This window comes from Parasteatoda tepidariorum, chromosome X2 (assembly GCF_043381705.1).
Source record: "Parasteatoda tepidariorum isolate YZ-2023 chromosome X2, CAS_Ptep_4.0, whole genome shotgun sequence".
Lineage (NCBI taxonomy): Eukaryota > Metazoa > Arthropoda > Arachnida > Araneae > Theridiidae > Parasteatoda > Parasteatoda tepidariorum.
In genome coordinates this window covers 18,096,830-18,116,236 of record NC_092215.1, presented here as the reverse complement: position 1 = coordinate 18,116,236, position 19,407 = coordinate 18,096,830, and the positions used below count along the sequence as shown (strand labels likewise).

The 19,407-nt window shown below is 27.1% G+C and overlaps 1 protein-coding gene across 5 annotated transcripts in view; it reads left to right on the top strand.

Annotated features, from left to right (window-relative positions):
- Positions 1-18,903, top strand: part of LOC107450583 (rho family-interacting cell polarization regulator 2) — a 66,218-nt gene extending 47,315 nt beyond the window's left edge. For 4 of the 5 annotated variants that reach the window (XM_043042058.2, XM_043042057.2, XM_043042059.2 and 1 more), the window contains 7 exons: positions 3,220-3,372; positions 3,453-3,590; positions 5,905-6,054; positions 8,982-9,028; positions 11,194-11,277; positions 13,928-14,027; positions 17,846-18,440. In XM_043042058.2, coding sequence (XP_042897992.1) covers positions 3,220-3,372; positions 3,453-3,590; positions 5,905-6,054; positions 8,982-9,028; positions 11,194-11,277; positions 13,928-14,027; positions 17,846-17,859 — 686 coding nt within the window. In that variant the 3' untranslated portion in view covers positions 17,860-18,440. Of the gene's footprint in view, positions 1-3,219; positions 3,373-3,452; positions 3,591-5,904; positions 6,055-8,981; positions 9,029-11,193; positions 11,278-13,927; positions 14,028-17,845 lie in introns of all 5 variants that reach the window. The other variant, XM_043042060.2, reaches the window with a different exon arrangement.
- Positions 18,904-19,407: the final 504 nt, after the last annotated feature.

Genomic DNA, 19,407 nt, shown 5'->3' with positions numbered 1-19,407 from the left:
CGGGTATCTTGCATGTGCGAAAATGCTTTCCATCTCTTAATTTTGTCCACCAGTGTATATATCACGGACTCACATTAACTCTTATGTCCAAGACGAGGAAGCAGATTTATTGTCTAAAAGAAATTGCTGCTGAATCGGTACAAAATCTTAGTATAAGAGTAAATTAGATTTTTTTGAGGGGGAGAATTTATACCTGAAATAAAGCTTATGCTTATTTCATGTCAAAAGACCTACAATAGTAAAATTTTTGTAGTGATGTATTTATTAAGGTATCCAAGGGATGATTAGAATTCTGTTCAATTTTAAACTGTTAAGTTTAAAAGAGAAAACAAAAGTCTCATTACTTTATTAAAAGTCATATTGAAAGCTTAAATTACTTTTTAATGTTAGTTTTTTGTTATTTCATTGAATAGAAAATTGACACCAACATTCATTCCATTTATCCTCAAGGTGCTATATTGAATTTCTCTCCTGTGTGACATGGGACATTTGTCAATAAATTTTTAATTTCTAATTTACCCTTTTTCTTATTTTCTATTTATACATTTCAACTTAAATTGATAAAGTGAGTCTGTGATACAATAAGTTATATTTACAGTTCTCTGAATCAATTTTTATTAAAAATCTTCCCTTTGTTATGCTTTTTAAATTTAGTTTTTTTTCATTGTTGTTTTTTTGTACTTTATGACCATTTCATTGATTTTTCTCTTTTAAATGGCATAAATTAAAAAATGTAACATGTACCATTGGTGCAAAAATTATTTCTATTGTACTAAAAACTCTTGATTATGCTTGGCAATTGACTGGCAAGATGCAGTCCAATAACTGCAAATAATTCAGTATCTGCTGCAAAGAGTGATTATTCAATTGTGCAATTCAAATTTGGAGTGTCATAAGAGCATCTTTTAAAACACATCTGCATTTTAAAAACTCCCCAAATCAAGCTTGTTAAAACAGGATTACTCAAACCATCTCTAATTTAAATGCCGTAATATTATATTAAAAATATGAAGATTTTATTGATTTGATCCAATTTTATTTCACTGAATTTAAATTTTTTTATCAGGGAAGAATTTTACAATGCGATAATTTAGAAAAAAAAATGTGGCAATTTTTTTATTGGACAAAAAATTTCCTCCAAACTTCATTTATGTGATCAGACATATTTTACATCCCTTCTGACTTGTGCTCATAATTGGATTAAAGTTTTTCCCTCATATTTTTTGATGACGAAGGAACCGCAATCACTTAATTAGCGCATTAACAGTGAGTATTGGAAATAGTTTGATTAATTAGTCAGATCTTCCCTTGTATTTTACTTTTTCCTAACTCACCATAGTGTAAAATCAAAGTTCAAGGTTACGTCATCTTTCTAGAGGAGTAACATACATTTTGTATAACTCATTGAGTGTTAATTAGGGAGAAGGATGTATAAAACTAAACTTGTTACTGTTTCTACATTTTAATGATATGCAGAACGCATATAATTACATTAAAAATCGGATTCATGAGGCAGCCGTTTACTTTTTCGGGATGTTGTAAGTTTTCTCTGTGCTTCACACATATCTGTTTTTCTTCCTTATGGTCATTTGTAATTATTCATCTCCATACTTAGTTCAAAATAAATTAGTGTTGAAACTGCTTGTAGGTTGTCTTGTTGTTTCCTTATTAACGTACTTGAATAACTCTGCATCCAGCCCAAGAGTGAGAACCAAAAGCAATCACATTTATTTGATGATGTAATTTCTCATAATCCTGTATGATAGACAGCGCAGGGAATAGTTTTAATAGTTTTATTTACAGACCTAGCTACATTAGTTAATGTTTTATTATTTATTTTCAGTGTTATTGTCAACCTTTGTTTAGTTTTATTAGTATTTAAAATTTCATTAGTTTCAAAAGGTTGCCAGAATGGACACCTAGTCAATCAGTTTCACAAAATTATTCTAAACAGTGGCCTGTGCTTACAAGGTCAAAAAAATCTGAAAATCATGTTTATTATTCAGTTTTCAGTGATGAAGTATTATTGCATTTAGCAATTGTCATTGTCAATCTAAGAAGTGAAAAATCATATCAATCAATTATTTTCTTGTACTGTCTGGCAGGTGCTATAATGATGTTGAGCTTATCCTCTTAGAGAGCTAATTTTCTTTGTACCAAATTGATGATTTTGGTGATGATATTCTGAAATGTGATAGAGGATAGATCTATCGTGGAACTTGGTAGATGAAATAAAAGACAGCACGGGAAACAAAAAATATAGTATCTTAGCAGATTTCATGGTAAAAAAATACTTCTACTACCTCTTAGTAATGCTCTAGCAAAAGTCTGTTTAGTATGGTATAAAAACAAAACAGACTTTAGAGGTAACCTGAAAATTTATTTAACTTGCTATGGTGGCAAAGTCAAATGGAGCTTGACATCAGACACATTTTTAAAAAACTGAACTGGAAAAAGCTAAGAAAGTAACTGCCATCTTTAAAAGAATAATTATTTTATGTTCAATTAATTTTTTTTATCAAATCATATATTTTCTGTCATTAAGTAAATAATCGCTTATCTAAATTTTGTGTTAATTTTTCTGTTTTAAGTATAGAAGAAATTTAATAATTTTTAGATTTGAATATGATTTCCTGAGTTTTCTCTTTAAATACAGTACAGAACCCGTTATCCGGAAATCAGAAAACCGGAAAACCAAAAAACCGGAAAGAAATTTGATAAATTTTCCCGCAATTTTTAAAAAAAAAAAAAATTTTCCTCATAAGATTTTAGGATTTTTCGTTCTTTTTTGAAAGATGTTTACCTTACCATAATTTCAGAAATAATCATTAGTGTATTACTTCATCTTTTTTTCTTATTTTTAAGATTATTTCCAAATAATATTCTTTTTTAGTTGGGTTTAACACTAAAAAAACGGCTTTTTGTAGCGATTCAGAAAACCGGAAAAATCAGTTATCCGGAATAGCGATAGTCCCGATCGTTCCGGATAATCGGTTCTCTACTGTACCATAGTAAGCATTTTGACTACAATATTTACCACAAACTTTAAAAAAAAAACTATTTTATTCCAGCTTATTTATTATTTTTTTGCAATTTTCTTCGCTTTCAACTTTTACAGTTTTTGTATTTACTACTATTTGACTTCTTACTGCTATTACTCTTAGATTAGAATTTATAAAAGTTTTGATATAAAGAAGATAAAATTATATTGTTTTTTAGGTGATTTGTTTTGTAAGAATCAAAGGAGCATTTACCAACTGTGGACCAGTATCTGTGGCAATAAGATGTATTGCACATCTGATCATTTTAGCCTTGAAATGGAAAGTGTACTTAGAGCCAAAGCTGTCTTAGATAATTATATGGCATCAACTGGTTAGCATTGAATTTAAAATCTTTTTTTAACACAAATAATTATAAAAATTCTTCCCTTGCTTTATTTTTTAATTTTTCAGTGGCTCCAAGGTTAGTTTGTGATATTGTAGACTGTAATGAGTTTGATCCTGCATTACGTGTGACTGTACTTCATCTAAAGAACTTCTTTTGGGGTCACTTTACACCTGATGATCTTTTGGTGGAATACGTAGCTGATAGTAAGTTATTTATTATTCATTTATTTCAAAACTGAAGTGTATTCCTGATTATCCAGACTTATCACCTTAATATGTAGATAATTCTGGAACAATTATTTTACAGTAGAATAAATTATGTATGATAGAAATTTCTTTTATGTAATGTTATGAGCAAAGTTTTCCATTATGTTATACTGCTTTTGAAACTAATCTGAATCTTAAAGCAAATTAAAATTAGGATGAGAAATATTTTTTTAGCCCTCTGTTCTTCACTACTTCCTTATATACTATTACGTATTAGTAGCAGCTTTTACTAATATTTAAACTGCAAGCTTTTTAGTATGGAAATTAGTTTTCCTGATGTTTTAGAATTGGGAAAATAGTGTATAGCTGAGAATAGTGCATAGCAGTATTATTTTGCCCTAGTACTAAACACTTAAGGTCTAAATTACTAGGTAGTTACTAGAACATCCATGTACATGCTAAAACACAATGATTAGTCAGAAATGGGATATTGCAGAATTTTGCACGCAAAAAACATTGCAGAATTTTTTGACCCTCGTACTAAAAGTACTAAATCATGTAATATATAATAGCAAGTTATTATTTGTTAAATTCTTTTATTTTTGCTGCTAATCAAGAGAACAATATTATAAGACAAGACATCTGAATAACGTTACTGTGTCATTTATGTCAAATTAGTTTATTTACTGTTGTAAAATATGTATTTTAAGCATCTAGAAGTAATATATTACTTTGATTTTTAGAAACAGCATTTGTAGTTGCCCTCATTTTCCTGATAAAAATATTTTGTCCTGACTTTTACTTTTTGTGTATTTTTAGAACATTCTATTTTGTACTTCGAATCTTCAATCGAGATTTGAATCTTCAATCCATCTTTTAATTGAATTAATAATGTTGGTAAAAATTGCTTTATTCACTAATTCAAACTGAGGGACTTCCTACTGAATTTTTACTTGTTCAAACTAGGGGACTGTCTACTAAATTTTTACTTGGTTCTGGTATGTAGCCTTATCTCTAGGCTCCATTTTTAAAAAAATTTTGTGTGCCATTTTATTAAAAGCGAACTTAATTAATAATTTTTGTCAAATTGTTATTGTGATAAATTCATATATCACACCATTTATTATTTTCAGCATTAACAGTTACATCTTTTAAAGTGGAGTTTTTTGGTTTCTCAATTATTGATTCACCTCTTTTATCAGATTTTGAAAAAGATCAATTCCAATCAACAATACAGTAATATATAATATAATGGTATAATATTATATATAATAGTGAATTTAGTAATCATTTACAAAATTACTTTTGTACAAAAATGTTAAGTTGCAAATTTACTGTGTTTTTTTTTTCTAAGATTAATACACTACTTTAAAATTATTTTATTAAGTCTTGAACTCTATTATAAATTTTAATTAAATGTTGCTAAGAGGGATTATTAGCTAATTGATGCTGGTCATTTTCTTTAATGCACAATAAACAATTTTCCATCTATTCATCTTTAACTATTCTATGTTGTTAAAAGCTTTGTTAAAAAAATTTAGCTGACAACTGTTAAGACTTTCTGATTTAAACTAATTAATTATAAAACTAAAAACAGTATAAAACTGAAAAAAGTAAAATTAAAACAGTAAAACTGAAAAGTATTAACAGTTTTTTATGATGAAATGTGTTCCTGTATACCTTTTTTATTTTGTCATTTGCCCTTTTTTAAAGTAACTTGGTTTGGTATATGTTTTAGTGTTCCAAAAAATGTTCTGTCTTTTTTCAAAAATGTTGTTCTGTTTTTTTTTTTTTTTTTTTCCCTCTGAGACGCTTATTTAATTTTTATTTTTTTGTTGTATGCCTGTTTAGGCAGTGGGGGTGCGATTGTTCCTGTTTTTCAGTGGCGCCATCTATGGCCAAGAATTTGACTTCTGCCACGCCATTCACACAATCACAACCCGTTTAAATGGCGGGTCAGATTCACATACGAAGGAGAAATGCCATAGAACACACAGAGAGAGAAAGAAACATCCATGCCTTGCCCGGGATTCGAACCCAGGACCTTTCTGTTGCAAGGATAGTTCCCGGCCCCCTACACAGGCCTGTCGGCGAGAGGCTTATTTAAAACCACTAAAATAAAATATTGAAAGAGGAAATGAATTTCCAGATTTCTTTAAAAAATTCCTATATATTTTATTTGGTTAGTTCACAAGTCTATCTTGATACTATGATATGGCAAGTCTATCTTGATGCTATCTTGTTACTTTGATTTTTATTATATTTAAAAAGCATAACCTTAATGGTGCCTACAAATTTATTACATTTTTAGGTCTTGCCACTGAAGATTTGAAATGTCAAGATGTACAAAAAGCTTTTTGTGCTGTTTCAGTACTGTCTAAAATCATTCCTTCAACTCATGCTCTATTTCAAATAGGTTGTTTTCTTATAAACTCTAGTGTAGATCTTAGAAATATTGCTGGTAAGTGTAAATTTGCTTCGAACTTTCTTTTAATTTACTTTAGCTTCTACATGAGAATTATAATTTTTAAAAATAGTGAGTTTAGTGGAAAAAATACTGTGGTTAGTGAGTGTAGACTAAAATTTCCATCACTTAAAGCATATATTTATATTTCTTTTCTCTCTTAGCGTGTTGCATACTTTGTTTTAACTTACTTCAAATTTCTGCAACAGACATAAATTATGTTTACCTTTTTTTCATGTTAATATTTTACTCTTATTAAAACTAAATTCAAAACTACTCTTCTCCCCACTACATCAGAGCTCTTTCAAGAACTAAAAATGAGAACTGCTCACATTATCCTCAATTTAAAGTTTTTTTACTTAAATACCATCATTGTCACAAGATTGTCCAGTCATCTGACCACTTTATCTTTCTGATTCCTGTTACTGCCTATTACCCGCAAATGTTCTTTGAATGTAAGATTTCTTTTGATTTCATCGTTATCTGCTTTTTTCCAAATATATTGTTTTTCACCCATCTGTACGAGCATTCATCAAAAGAAAGGTATAAGCATTTTAACTTACAGAGCTTCAGATGTCTGATACAAAACAAAACTTGGTTAGTTATTTAAGATAAGAAAATTTTTGAAATTAACATTTTAATTGCAATCAAGTAACATTTTTCTTACAGTTCTTAGCATGGCATGGTTTGCTATTCTTGTCTACTTATTGTTCCAGAGGTGAACAAAAAGTTAATTAAATTGTTAAGAATAAAATAGCTGAAAGGGCAGTGTAAAGTAAAATAAATTTTTACATTTATATTTAAAATAACTGAAAATATCTCTTCTATATTTCTGTGACAAAAAGTATGTTGTCATTTGGCATTGGTCCTGTATGCTTAGATATGAAGTGTGCGCATTCTTTATGCTTCGAAAATTATTCTTCCGCTTCAACACTGTTTATAGGTTCTGGCAAACGTTGAGTTTGTGATCAAGTTTTTTTCTTAGATTCCCTAAACTGGATTATATTTCTCCCTCAAAGTGTAATTCATTGACAGTTGCTTGCTTTGTATGCATTGAATCCATTCATCTTCAACTATCAATATACTCTTAAAAATGGTACTTTGCTATTGATCTATTCTGTAAAATGATTAATCAGTTGTACATTATCACTTTTAAAATTTCAGAAATGTGCTGATTGCCTTTGAAATAAAAAAAATTAAATATTTAACTATTGTAGTGCAAATTTTAGTGGTTTATAGAAACAAAACTTTATAAAAATTTATGTTGTAACAAATTTGAAACCTTGGTGTAAATGTAAGTTTCAATAAAAGGAACTTAAAATTTTAGAACAATCTTATATCATAATCTGTATGTTTTAGTTCAGTATCTGCTTTGATTATTTTTAAAACAACATTAGATTTAATGTTCTAAGTCATAAAATCTTTCAGGAAATGCAAAACAAATTTTATATTTTCTTATCCAAAGAAAGTTTTACTCTCTTGAATATTATTTACAATGCCTCATGGCAAGAAATCTGTTAAGTTATGTAGTACAGATGTAGTTTATTGTAATCAATATGAATTATCTTGTGCATGATAGATAATTATAAAATTTACACTTTCTTTTCTTTACCTTTTACTTTTGGGCCTTGCATTTTGTTTTTCTCCATGTTTTATTTTGTAAATGTATTTTCCAATCTCCTCTATAGTGATATGGGACTCTTTAAAAACTTTTTCCACTCATACTTAATTCTTCAATGGTTGAGAATCGGTTGTAAAAACTTGAAGCTCCTGTGTTGAAATATTTTTTCCTAACTCCTTTTCAATACAAGCCAATATACAAAATATTTATTTGTTTTGCTATGCTTCAGTATGTTAAAATTTTTTAGAAACAAATTCTCTCATTATAATTATTATTTTGATAGAAAAAGAGACGTATAGACTATTTCTCGTTTTTTTTTTTTGTCAAAAAAATATACCATGTTATACTGTTCTACTACAGTAAAATTAGTATGAACACTTTTGTTATTATGAGGCAAGAATTTGTACCTGTACCAAATTGGCAAAAATGATTATCACACAAAATTTAATAAATGTTGCAACTCGTCTGCGTTTCTCTCCCTTACATTGTAATGTCATTTTTCTGTCTTGGTAAGCCTTGTATCTAATCATACTAAAATTTGATAATGTACTTAGAAAGAAGGCAGTTACTGTCTTCCATGTTACACCATTAGAAGATTGATTTATGACCGTCATTGTTTATCTGCACTTTTTATTGTCCCCACATTATTAAGTCATTTCCCTCGCTTCTAACTGAACCTCATGTTCAAATCCATCTTAGATTTGAGAGCATGATGAAGAAAACTGATATAGCACACTGAGTTTATTGTTAATTTTAGAATTTTGATACAAATAATAATGCTTTTAGTTTTAAGGCATTGTAACAACACAATTTCACTCTTTGAGTTCGTCATGTTCTATGATTATTTTTTAAAATTTATTTTACATCATATATATTTCGTTTTTGGTAGTTCCTCATTTGTTACATGACATCTAGTTCTTTTAATGCAGATAAGTTTTAAAATATTCATGGCACTATGCTTTGAGAAGGATTTTAATTTTACAATTAGGGTTTCTTACCTTTTGTAATGGTATTTTTAAATTCTTGCTTATCGCTGCTTGGTTTTTTTTTATTGGGATCAGTAGCAGAAAAAAATTGTGGTGCTTTGCCAAGAATTTGTATATGTTTGCTTGGAAGTTCTACATAAAAGTATTGAAATGCTAAGTCAAATTCTCTGAAGATTAATAAGCTGAAAATATTTTAGAAATCCTTATTTCTGCTTATGATGTTATAAGTTATCAATTCATTGTAACTTATTAATTATTATAAGATATTAAGTAATTATTATAAGATATTAATTATAAGTTATTTTAATTTTTTTCAGCTTCCTACTTAAGAGCGGTATCTACCAATGAAGAGTGGAAGGAAAAAGTAATTTTTGAATTATAAAATTCATTACAAATTTATTTCTTAATAAATTACAGTCGGACTTCTACTTAACAAACCTCCATTTTGTGAATTTTTCTTTTTTTCAATTTTTTCCTAGGTACCAAGAACATTTTTGAAATTTTTTTGTAAAATAACTTCCAAAGAGCGAAGTGAATTTTTTTTAACAAACTTTTCTTTGAGATTCTCTTTCTCTATTTTCCAAAATATTTCAAACTTGTTAATGCATTTTGTGGGGGAAATGACCTTGAATTGATTTCTGCAGCCACTTTTAAAAAAGTAGTAAAATCTCTTTCCCTTTTTGTTTGTATTTCATATAGGAATTCATGCCAAAAATCAATTTAAGGGAAAGCATAACAAAAATTTCTAAAGCATGGAACTATGATGTTAAAGATCATACTATTCTTGACAGTTTTGCTATAGCTAGATTCTTCGTCAGCACAGTGAATTTGCAAAGTTCGGACGGCAAGGATGATATTTCTTCAGAAAAACTTTTAAAAATATGGGTTTAGTTAATAGAGAACACGAAATTAACAATGATGTACAGATTTAAGACTTTTTTTATTGATTTTTAAGCTGCTGCCACAGACTGGTATTTTGGTACTGGATCAACTGAATCTGGTATTTTGGACAGTGTGAAAAATAAAAACAATGCAGCAATGAATTGTAAGCAACACAAAGATTAAGACAGAAATTATGAAGAAATAACCAAACCTTCATATGATAAAAAGTTGAAATCATTTAAACAATTTGATAATAGATAATAATTTACAAGCTAAAGGTGTGTCAATTGCTGTCTAGTGTTTATGAATTAAAGATCTGTTTTGTGTAAAAAAAGCATTTCAAATTGTGATTTTTCTATTTCACGAATTTTTCATATAAGGAATTTTTTATTGGGATTTAGCTTCTTTCTTTAAATAGAGGTCCGACTATATTTGTAAATATAATGTGTTTTACCCTAGATAAATAAATTGTTACTCTGTAACTAATCATATGATTCAAAGACTGAATTAAACATCTTTGTTTTTAAATTTCCATATTGTTGTCAAATAGAATAATACAGAAGAAAAATACTCTTAATTTTCATTAAAATATGGATAAGTGATTGAATTAAACATCTTTGTTTTTAAATTTCCATATTGTTGTCAAATAGAATAATGCAGAAGAAAAATACTCTTAATTTTCATTAAAATATGAATAAGTGATGAAATGTAAATTTAAAACTTTGAAGATGTTAAAGTATTGTTTTAGCCCCAGTAAAAAAAACTAAACTAAAAATTTTCTTTAGCCTTTTTGGCAAATGTTTAGTTATCTGGGGCTAGAAAATTAAGTACAACTTAGCCAATCTGTCATCTTATCAATTTACGAAGTTTTATTTCTAAGAAAATCTGGTAAACACGTAAGACTTACAAAGCCTACCTATAAATGTCAAAACTAGAATTTTTTCATTTTTTTTAGTTGTTTAGAATTATTAGAATCAAATATTTTCTTCTTTTTGAAATTCTAAGTTAAAAAAAAAAATCTTTTTCTAACTTGTTAAAATTTCATAAATTTTTTCCCACTGTTAACAACATGTTGTATTTCAGGGGAAAATTTTTATTTTTTCCAGAAATGAAATTTGAGAAATGATTGCAAAAAAAGTTAATTAAAGTTAGTTAGCTGAATCATTGATATGATGTCGTAGTCATCAATGCATTTTCTCTTTCTGAAATAGACTGATAGAAATATATTTTTCATCACTTTTTATTTATTTGAAGTAAATGAGTCTCGCTCATCATTTGCCATTAGATTAGTCAGGGTGGTTGACTCTTAGCTTCGCATTAAATCTAAGAGCAATCTGCCCAGAGCATTAGTAGAATTCTAAATGCTGATTTTCTGCAACTATACATCAAGATCACAGCACAATGCTGAAATGGAGAAAAATGTGACTCATGTGTAAGGAACATGTTTGAATGAGGTGAATAGGGCATGTAGGAGGTGGTGAAAAAATTGTGTAGATGGTTCTACTTCAGGTTTATTATCATCAAAAAATATTTTTTGAAAAGAAAAATGACTTTAAGGGGGTGACCTTAAAAGAGAAAAACCTTGTAACTAATAGTTATTTAACTGTTTTGACAATTGTTTATAATTTGCTTTTGTCTTTATATTAGGTTATCTTTTCTTATTTAAAAATGATGCAGCAAGATAATGCAAAACATAGACTTATCTCATGTAAAGCATTAGAAGTACTCGAGGTAAATATTATGGCATAACTATCACTTACATTGTATTTCCTGTCAGTTCGCACTGTATGCTTACTTTGTCGTAAAATAATATACATCTTAAGTAAAAAAATAGATGGAAAGCATTAATAAAGTGATGTACCACTAGTTTTAAATAATGGTCCATAAAACATAAAAAAATACTTAGTTAATCAACATCAGCGAAGTTTTAAACCTAAAAATGCAAGGTGTGTATATCTTTAATAAAATATGAAAGTAAAATGATTTATGCTTAGCTAAAATTTTCATTTAGCTGCTTTAAACAAATAAGTAAAAATTTTCATGGAAATCTACACCTATATCATTAATATGTAGGAAGTTATGACATATTGCTAGGTATAGAAAAAAAGGAAAATTAGTTTGTTTTGAGATTGTAATCTGGTAGCAAATAATTTTTCTTGCAACCTATGAGCAGTTGATGGTCTTTGCTTTGTTTCAGAAATTTCCTCAATATGATTTTCATTGTTTATACTAACAAAGCTAATGTACTTCATTGAGAATTACAATTTATAGAATTGTATTACCTAGTTCTACTGCATATGAAGTCAAAAATAACAAACATGTGAATAAGTTTTTAATTTAATATCGGAAAATTATAGCTTCATTGATATTTTGTTTAGTTAAAGTTTTATAAAACTAATTTATAAACAACTCTGTTGGGTTTAATTGAAGCGAAATATGCTGAGTGCTAAAATCAAAATAGAGCACATTCCAGTGGAAATAGACAAATTCTTATTTAATATTGAATAAAAGTTTCAGAATATCATGTCAGAAATATGCATGGAATTTCTGTGCAAATGCATTTTGAAAATCTTTTAAAAGATTCTTGAATGCAAAAATGTGTTATCTCGATGTTAATATACTGAATAATTTCAATATATCTTAAAAAGTTTGCGGATTAATTGATGGAAAATGGAGAAGACTCACTGATATTGTATGAGAGCACACAATTAACGGCATCAAAATTTTTTTAAATGTCCAATAAATTATCAAAATGGATGCCTAAACATTATCACCTAATCTTTAAATAAAAGAAAGTGTTTTTTATTGCTTAAATTTAGCTAGTGTCGCGGCAAAATTATGATTACAAATCCACTTATCATGCTTCAGATATCTTAAGAAAAACTATAATTATTAATTGTAAGTCAAAATGCATTTTTTTTAGTCAGAACTGGGAAAATGGTAATGAATAACTGTTACAAACTCACAACAATTATGATAATAGCATATTACTTGCTAAAAAGTGTTGTTTTATGTCTTATCAGGTTCTTCCAAAAACAGCTATAACATTGTAGTTAAAGGTTCTAAAGGACAAAAATATCAAAAAAGGATACTAAGGCAACCAATTTTTTTATAAACTATTTGATTAAAATAGTTTATAAAAAAATTGGTTGGCATTTTGATATCATTCAGCATTAAATACATTCTTCAAATATTCACACCACACAAATGAGAGAACATTTTTTTATCTCCTAACACACATTTGGCAAAACCTCAATAGTTAGATAGATTGTAATTAATGTCTGAGATCCATAAACCAATAAAAAAAAAATTTTGAACTGTCATTTATAATTGAATAAAATCTAGAATCAGAAGAAGTATTAATTATATATGGTTGTATTTGGTATTTTATAGTAATAAGGTCATAATTTCAAATATTCAATATTTATTAATTTAAATATTTATTAATTGAATATTTAACAGTCCTTAATCACACACTACACCATAAGAGAACTTTTTGTCACTGGAAATTTAAATCTCATCTTTCAAAAACCCTCCATAGGTTAATGTTTAATTCATGCCTAACGAAAATCCATTAAAATCTCATTTATCAAAACCATAAAGAAAATTTAGGTTCATGCATTTTGAATCTGTCTTTCATAAATAAATGAACCTTGGAATCAGAAGCGCAATATTTTACAGTTTCACAATTTTTTTAAATTTTTTGAATTTAAAGCCAAGAATTAAATTAATTTTTTTTTATGAATTGACTTGGCATGTTTTGGAATTAACTGCTGTAAATGTTAAAATTATGGACCAATAGAACACTTTATAGACATATGTATCTTAAAATTACTATAAAAGATATACAAATAGAAAAATATATAAAATCATAATTGCTGTGTAAGTATTTAATAATGTTTTACAGTTTGAATTGACTTTCGAAATATATAGACATTGATTGACATGGTAATTGCACTTATGTAAAAATTGAGCATCATGACACTAAACTTTTTACACCAAATTTCTAATTTTGTTTTTACGAAATATTATTATCTTTTGAAGAAAAATTCCATTCTTTTAAGAGATTTATCAGATATCTCAGCCCTGAGATTAGATTGAAAAATTTTTGCATATTAACATTAGTGAGTTCTACGTCATACTTATGATACTTTTATAGCTAAATTCTTATGTTCAACATTTATAATAAGCATAAGAGAACAAGATAAAAATAATTTTTTAAAAAAAATTTAAATTTCCTTATATTTTTCAATTTTTGTACTCAAATATTTATTTATTTATGTTAATTATTATTTGGTTATATTGGATTGAAATTATGGTTACAATAAATCTTAATATATTCTTTTATACAATTTTTTTTTGTGTATTTTCCATTACGTAGGTCAAGAATAACATAGGTGTTGAGCAGCTATCTTTTCTGATGAATAATGATGAAGATTCTGATGTTCGCAATGCAGCTTATGCTGCTTTACTCAGCTTAGGTTAGTGTCACTTGTTTTAAAAATTATAGTTGTACTATTAAAATTTTTCAACTCTGTGATATTATTTAAATATTTATTAAACTTTTAAAGAAATGAATGTCAATTTTTTTCTGTATATAATTTTTTATTTACTAGACAGCATGAAAATAGTTAAACCCTGAAATGAGTTCAAGGTTCAAAGTTAATGTAATTATATCAAATTACCTGCATTTATCAGAAATCATAGAGTTCATTGTCTTATCAAAGTTCTTTATTATTTATCTTAGGAATTATGAATTTTTCCAATGATACACATAATATATTAACATCTAAAAAGAAAGGATAGAAATGCTGAAATCAAATACTCAGAACAAATGCAAAGTCACTACTATAAAAAATAAATACTTCCCTAATAGCTATTATAATATTGGTTATAGTCCATCAAAACTTAATGGGATTTTTATTTTGTTAAGAATTAGTCTATAGCTTTATTTTTCTATTTACAGAATTGGGTGCTGCATAAAATTAAACTTTAAATGTTAGTCATGTCTAAAAATTTTCTTTAATTTTAAAATGTATTATATCTGATTAAAACATAATTTTACTCATTATTTGTATACTGTTATCTAAAGATTGCAGTAATTGATTGTCAATTTCTGAATATCTTATGTGTGCTTTCTTAGTTTTTGGCTATAGTCATTGTTCGATTTCATAAAATTCTTATTTCAAAAGTATTTGTACCTGTAGTTTTGATGCTGCATTATGTACCCTCTCATATGCATTGTAAATACAGTATATATAGAATCCCAAAACTTGTCTTTTTTTCCTAAAAAGTATTGATTGAATGACTGGTCTCCAAAATTTACACGTAATTTATTACATAAGTACTAATCATTGCAAGTAGTGATTAAAAACGTAAGTTGCAGGGATGAGATTCTTCCGCGGATTCGCGGATTTCCGCTTTTTTTCAGATTTTTCCATTTTTCCCGCTAATTTCCGCTGAAATTTTTTTTGCCCAAGTTAAAATGTTTTATGAGGAATTTAATTTTCCGCGGAGGGAAATTGTTGAAGTCCCTTTTCCTCCCTCTGAAGTTTCTCTAAAAATCATTTCCTTGGGATAAAACTGGTTGACCTTTATACAGGGATGAGATTTTTTTTGTCTCTCGAATTTCAGCCTTTTTATCAAAAACTCCGATTCTCTAAAAGTTTCGTTTTTTTAAATAAATATCCCGTTTTTTTTAAATTCAGTCATTGAAGTAAAATAATTATATTTATTTACGATTTTCAAAGATAAACAGAAAATTCAATCTACGCCCTAGCTGCTAACCCTTCCGCATTTTTACTTATTTTAGCTATTTTCTCCGATTTCACGCACAGAAAATAAGATTTTCCGTATTTTTTATCCGTCGGCTGGATAGCTCGTATTTTCGTAATTCAGATCTCGATTTTTATTCACGCGATTTTAATATCAATCATCGATTTTCGTATTTACCTGATTTAAAAGTTGCACATTGCGATTCTTATTTACGCTATTTAAATATCGTATATTATGATTCTTATTTACGACATTTAAAAATCCAATATCGTGTTTTGTATTTATGCATTTTTAAAATCTCGATTTTATTATCAAATCTCGATTTTTGTATTTACATGATTTAAAAGTTGAACGTTGCGATTCTTATTCAGGCGATTTAAATATTGTGCAGTGCGACTCTTACTTACGAGATTTAAAAAATCAATATCGCGATTTGTACTTACGAGCTTTTAAAGACCTATGTAGCAATTCGTATTCACGTGAGCTTAAAATCCAATATCATGATTCGTTTTTGTGGTTGTAATATCGCGCGATTTAAAAATTATGCATCGTGATCAAAAAATTAAAAAATCATGATTTGTATTTTCGCATTTTTTAAATTCGATGTAGAGTTTCATATTTACGTGATTTAAAAGTCTCATATCGGGATTTATATTCACATGGTTTACAAGTTTAAAAATCGCACTTTTTNTTTTTTTTTTTTTTTTTTTTTTTTTTTTTTTTTTTTTTTTTTTTTTTTTTTTTTTTTTTTTTTTTTTGGATTTCCTCTTTTTTACTTTCTGACTACTCTCATCCCTGAAGTTGGGACAAAAGTACTTGTGTAAATATATAAGTTAAAATATAAAAGAATCATAATCATGCATTAAATATTCAGCTATTTATCTGAGTGTTTTTATAGGTTTACAAAACAACATAATTAATTGACAAAAAGATTATAAGCGTTTAAATTAAGAAATAAAGCATACACAATCAAACAATAAAGCTTTTATTGTATGATTATCACGTATTTATTTCTTATTAAAATCTAAGTATTTTTCTTTTCTTTTAAGAAATGAAACCAAATATTAGTTAGAAACCTATTTAAATTGTTTAATCTTAAATTTAAAGTACTAATGGTTTAATGAGTTGATCAAATTCCAGCTTATACACTCACTTAGGTTGACCACACATGAACAATCAGTACGGGTTGAAAACGAACATCAGCCCCAATGAAATGTGATGGTAGAAAGGCCAGTTTTAATTTTTTGCAATGCTCGTGTTAGTTTTGTGATGGATAATATTGTTTTCCTTTTGAAGTTAAGTTAACGTGATGTAATATTGCGATATACATCTTCAATCAAATTATAATGTCTAAAGTTCATATCCAGATTTTTTTAGAATTATATTCTTGAAGCTTTTTCTCTATTACAAAATCGAAAAAAGGGCAATATTTTGCTCTGTTTGCTAATTGGATTCGAAGATTACTTATAGTGTTAAGAAAATGCATTGCAAAACTTTTAGGCATAAAGAGGCAGGAAGAGTTTTCAAAGTGTACAAATTGAAATATTTCTGAAGGTTTTGATACTTGTGATTATGATGTCATAAGACGTAAACTCTACTTTACACCATTCATTATCGAACTTAATCTGCTTTTAAGTGTTGTTGACCATGAGGAGCCAATATTCAGTATGTTGTTTCCAACTGTGATGTGGCAATAAAATATGGATTCGGAAGACCTAAAACTAAAGCTAATTTTTCTAAAATGCTAATTGCTATTGTTTCAAGAACACGATTTAAATGCTCATTATCCAATTAATCATTAGGAGATATTTTAATTGCAAGGAATATACAATGTGGGAGCTGTTTTGATCAAACTTTTCCTAAAAACTTAAAGGTAGCCAAATCAGCCATTTATGAATACTTAAACCAATATATGCTTCTTATTAATTTTACTTATAGTCTATCACGTGTATATATTTTATGTGCGTTTTTGTGTGCCAGTAATAATATGAAGAAAGATTTTTAAAGCTGATAACTGTTTTATTTTTGTGAAGGTTTTATCAATTCTGTGAAAAACATTAGAAATTATTTTATTTTGTAAGGCTTTGAAGAGAATCAAAGTTTAAGATCAAAATTGTAAGCTCAAACAGATAACAATGTGGCAGGTCTGCATTTTTGCTCATAGATAAATAAATATTTGTGTTAAGAGTTACTGCAAATAAATATTTAATTAGATAATTAATAAACCTATAAAATAAATTTTTCTTCATTTCCTTGTAATCCATGACAGTATCTATTTATACTTTCATTAACCATTTCACCAAACCAATCTTTTTTATTATTGTGAATACTTTAAACAAACAAAAGTAATTTTTTTTTCTTTTCTTCTTTTGTTTAGTAGATTTATTATCTTGTTTTGATCTCCAAAATGATCTATATTCTCCTTTATTAACAAATGTAATTCGCCTTCAAAATAAAAGTTGTCTGCATTAATTTGTAAATTTATTGCTGAATGAAAGTTTATTTTATTATTGTTATTTTTTAGGAAAAGTGAAGTAATTTAGTAAAGACTCGTGATTTGTGACATTACATGCTTAATAAAGAGTTAATGTCTGAAGCTTATTCAATAAGAAACATTCCCAAGCCTACAAGTGATTAAAGTTTGAAAAACTAGCTTATAGTAAAAAATCAGTTTTTGCAGCAGAAGGGAGCTTACATTTTTGTATATCAGTGAAATCATATTTTTTTTCATGCCAAAGATACTAATATTTTAAAGTCATTTTTGTATTTTTAATAAGTGTTTTATGCTTTTGTTGCAGCTACTTAATATTGAATTTAGGTTTGCTGTTATTTGTGTTTTGTCATTCATTTTGTAAACTTATTTACTTATTGCAATTCATTTGAGAGAAATTTGAAATATAGTCATGCTTGCAAAAATTTAATTTGATCCTCTAGTCATGTTTAGGACACTCAGAGAATTTTTTCCTACACTGTCACTAAATTTTAATGTTTGCATTGTATTCAGACGTATGTTTGTGTTTTAGTATTAAATATTTTATTTAGCATTTGGTAGCTTTTGTACTTCTATGTTAATATTATTTTAACAAAATGAGATTTGAAATATATTTTTTCAAATAGGTTTCTAATTATGAAATAATTAATTAGATCTGCAAATAAAGGGCAATTTAATAATACACTTTGCAACTGTGATACATGGCCATTTTTTTAAAGAAAATTTGCAAGAAATATTAAATTTTTTGGAATTTGTAATATAGTTATATATTTACATATAAATTTTACAGCAGTCTTTTGAGTTGAAATTGTTTATTTGCATATTGTTGGTACTAGCTTTGTAGGTTGTAGTAATGTTTTGTTTTTGCATAGTTTTATTTATTCTTTAAATTTCTTTTTTACTTCATTTTATCTTCAATATTTTTTTTTACAGTTGGTCATAAATTCTTTGTTAAAAAACATTCGTAGAAAGTACTCTTAAATGTTTTTTTTTTAGTTTTTCATCAATTATTCAGTTTTTCATTTATAATATTACAATAAAAATTATCATTGAAATGTATAGCTCAAAACTTTTTTTTTGAAAAAGAAAAACAATAGTATTCGCTGATTACTTCATGTTTACTGTTTATTTTTGCTCACTTATTGTACTATATCTTGTTTCAATTATATTTTATCAATGCAATAACATTATACAGAATATAACTTACTATAATATAATACTTTTAAAATGTCCTTAATTTTTTTGTTTAGTTGCTATGATTCCAATCCGTCCTATTGATGTTTCATTTATTTATATTGTCTTTATTTATTAAGTTGACAATGACATTTAATCTGTTTTTATGATAAATCTCTGGATGCATATTAAAATTGGCTATTTAATTACACTATATTATTGCTTATGTGAATAAGCCTGCATTGTTTTATTATATATTTGGCTTCAATTTTCTGCATGATTATATATTTTTTTCCTGTTTTTTTGCGCAGTCAACATATTGCATCAAAATTCAATATTTCTTGCAAAAATCTAGCAGTAGGTGTGAGCAATATTTTTTTTGAAGAAAAAGACAAACTTTAATATATTTTTTCGATGTATTA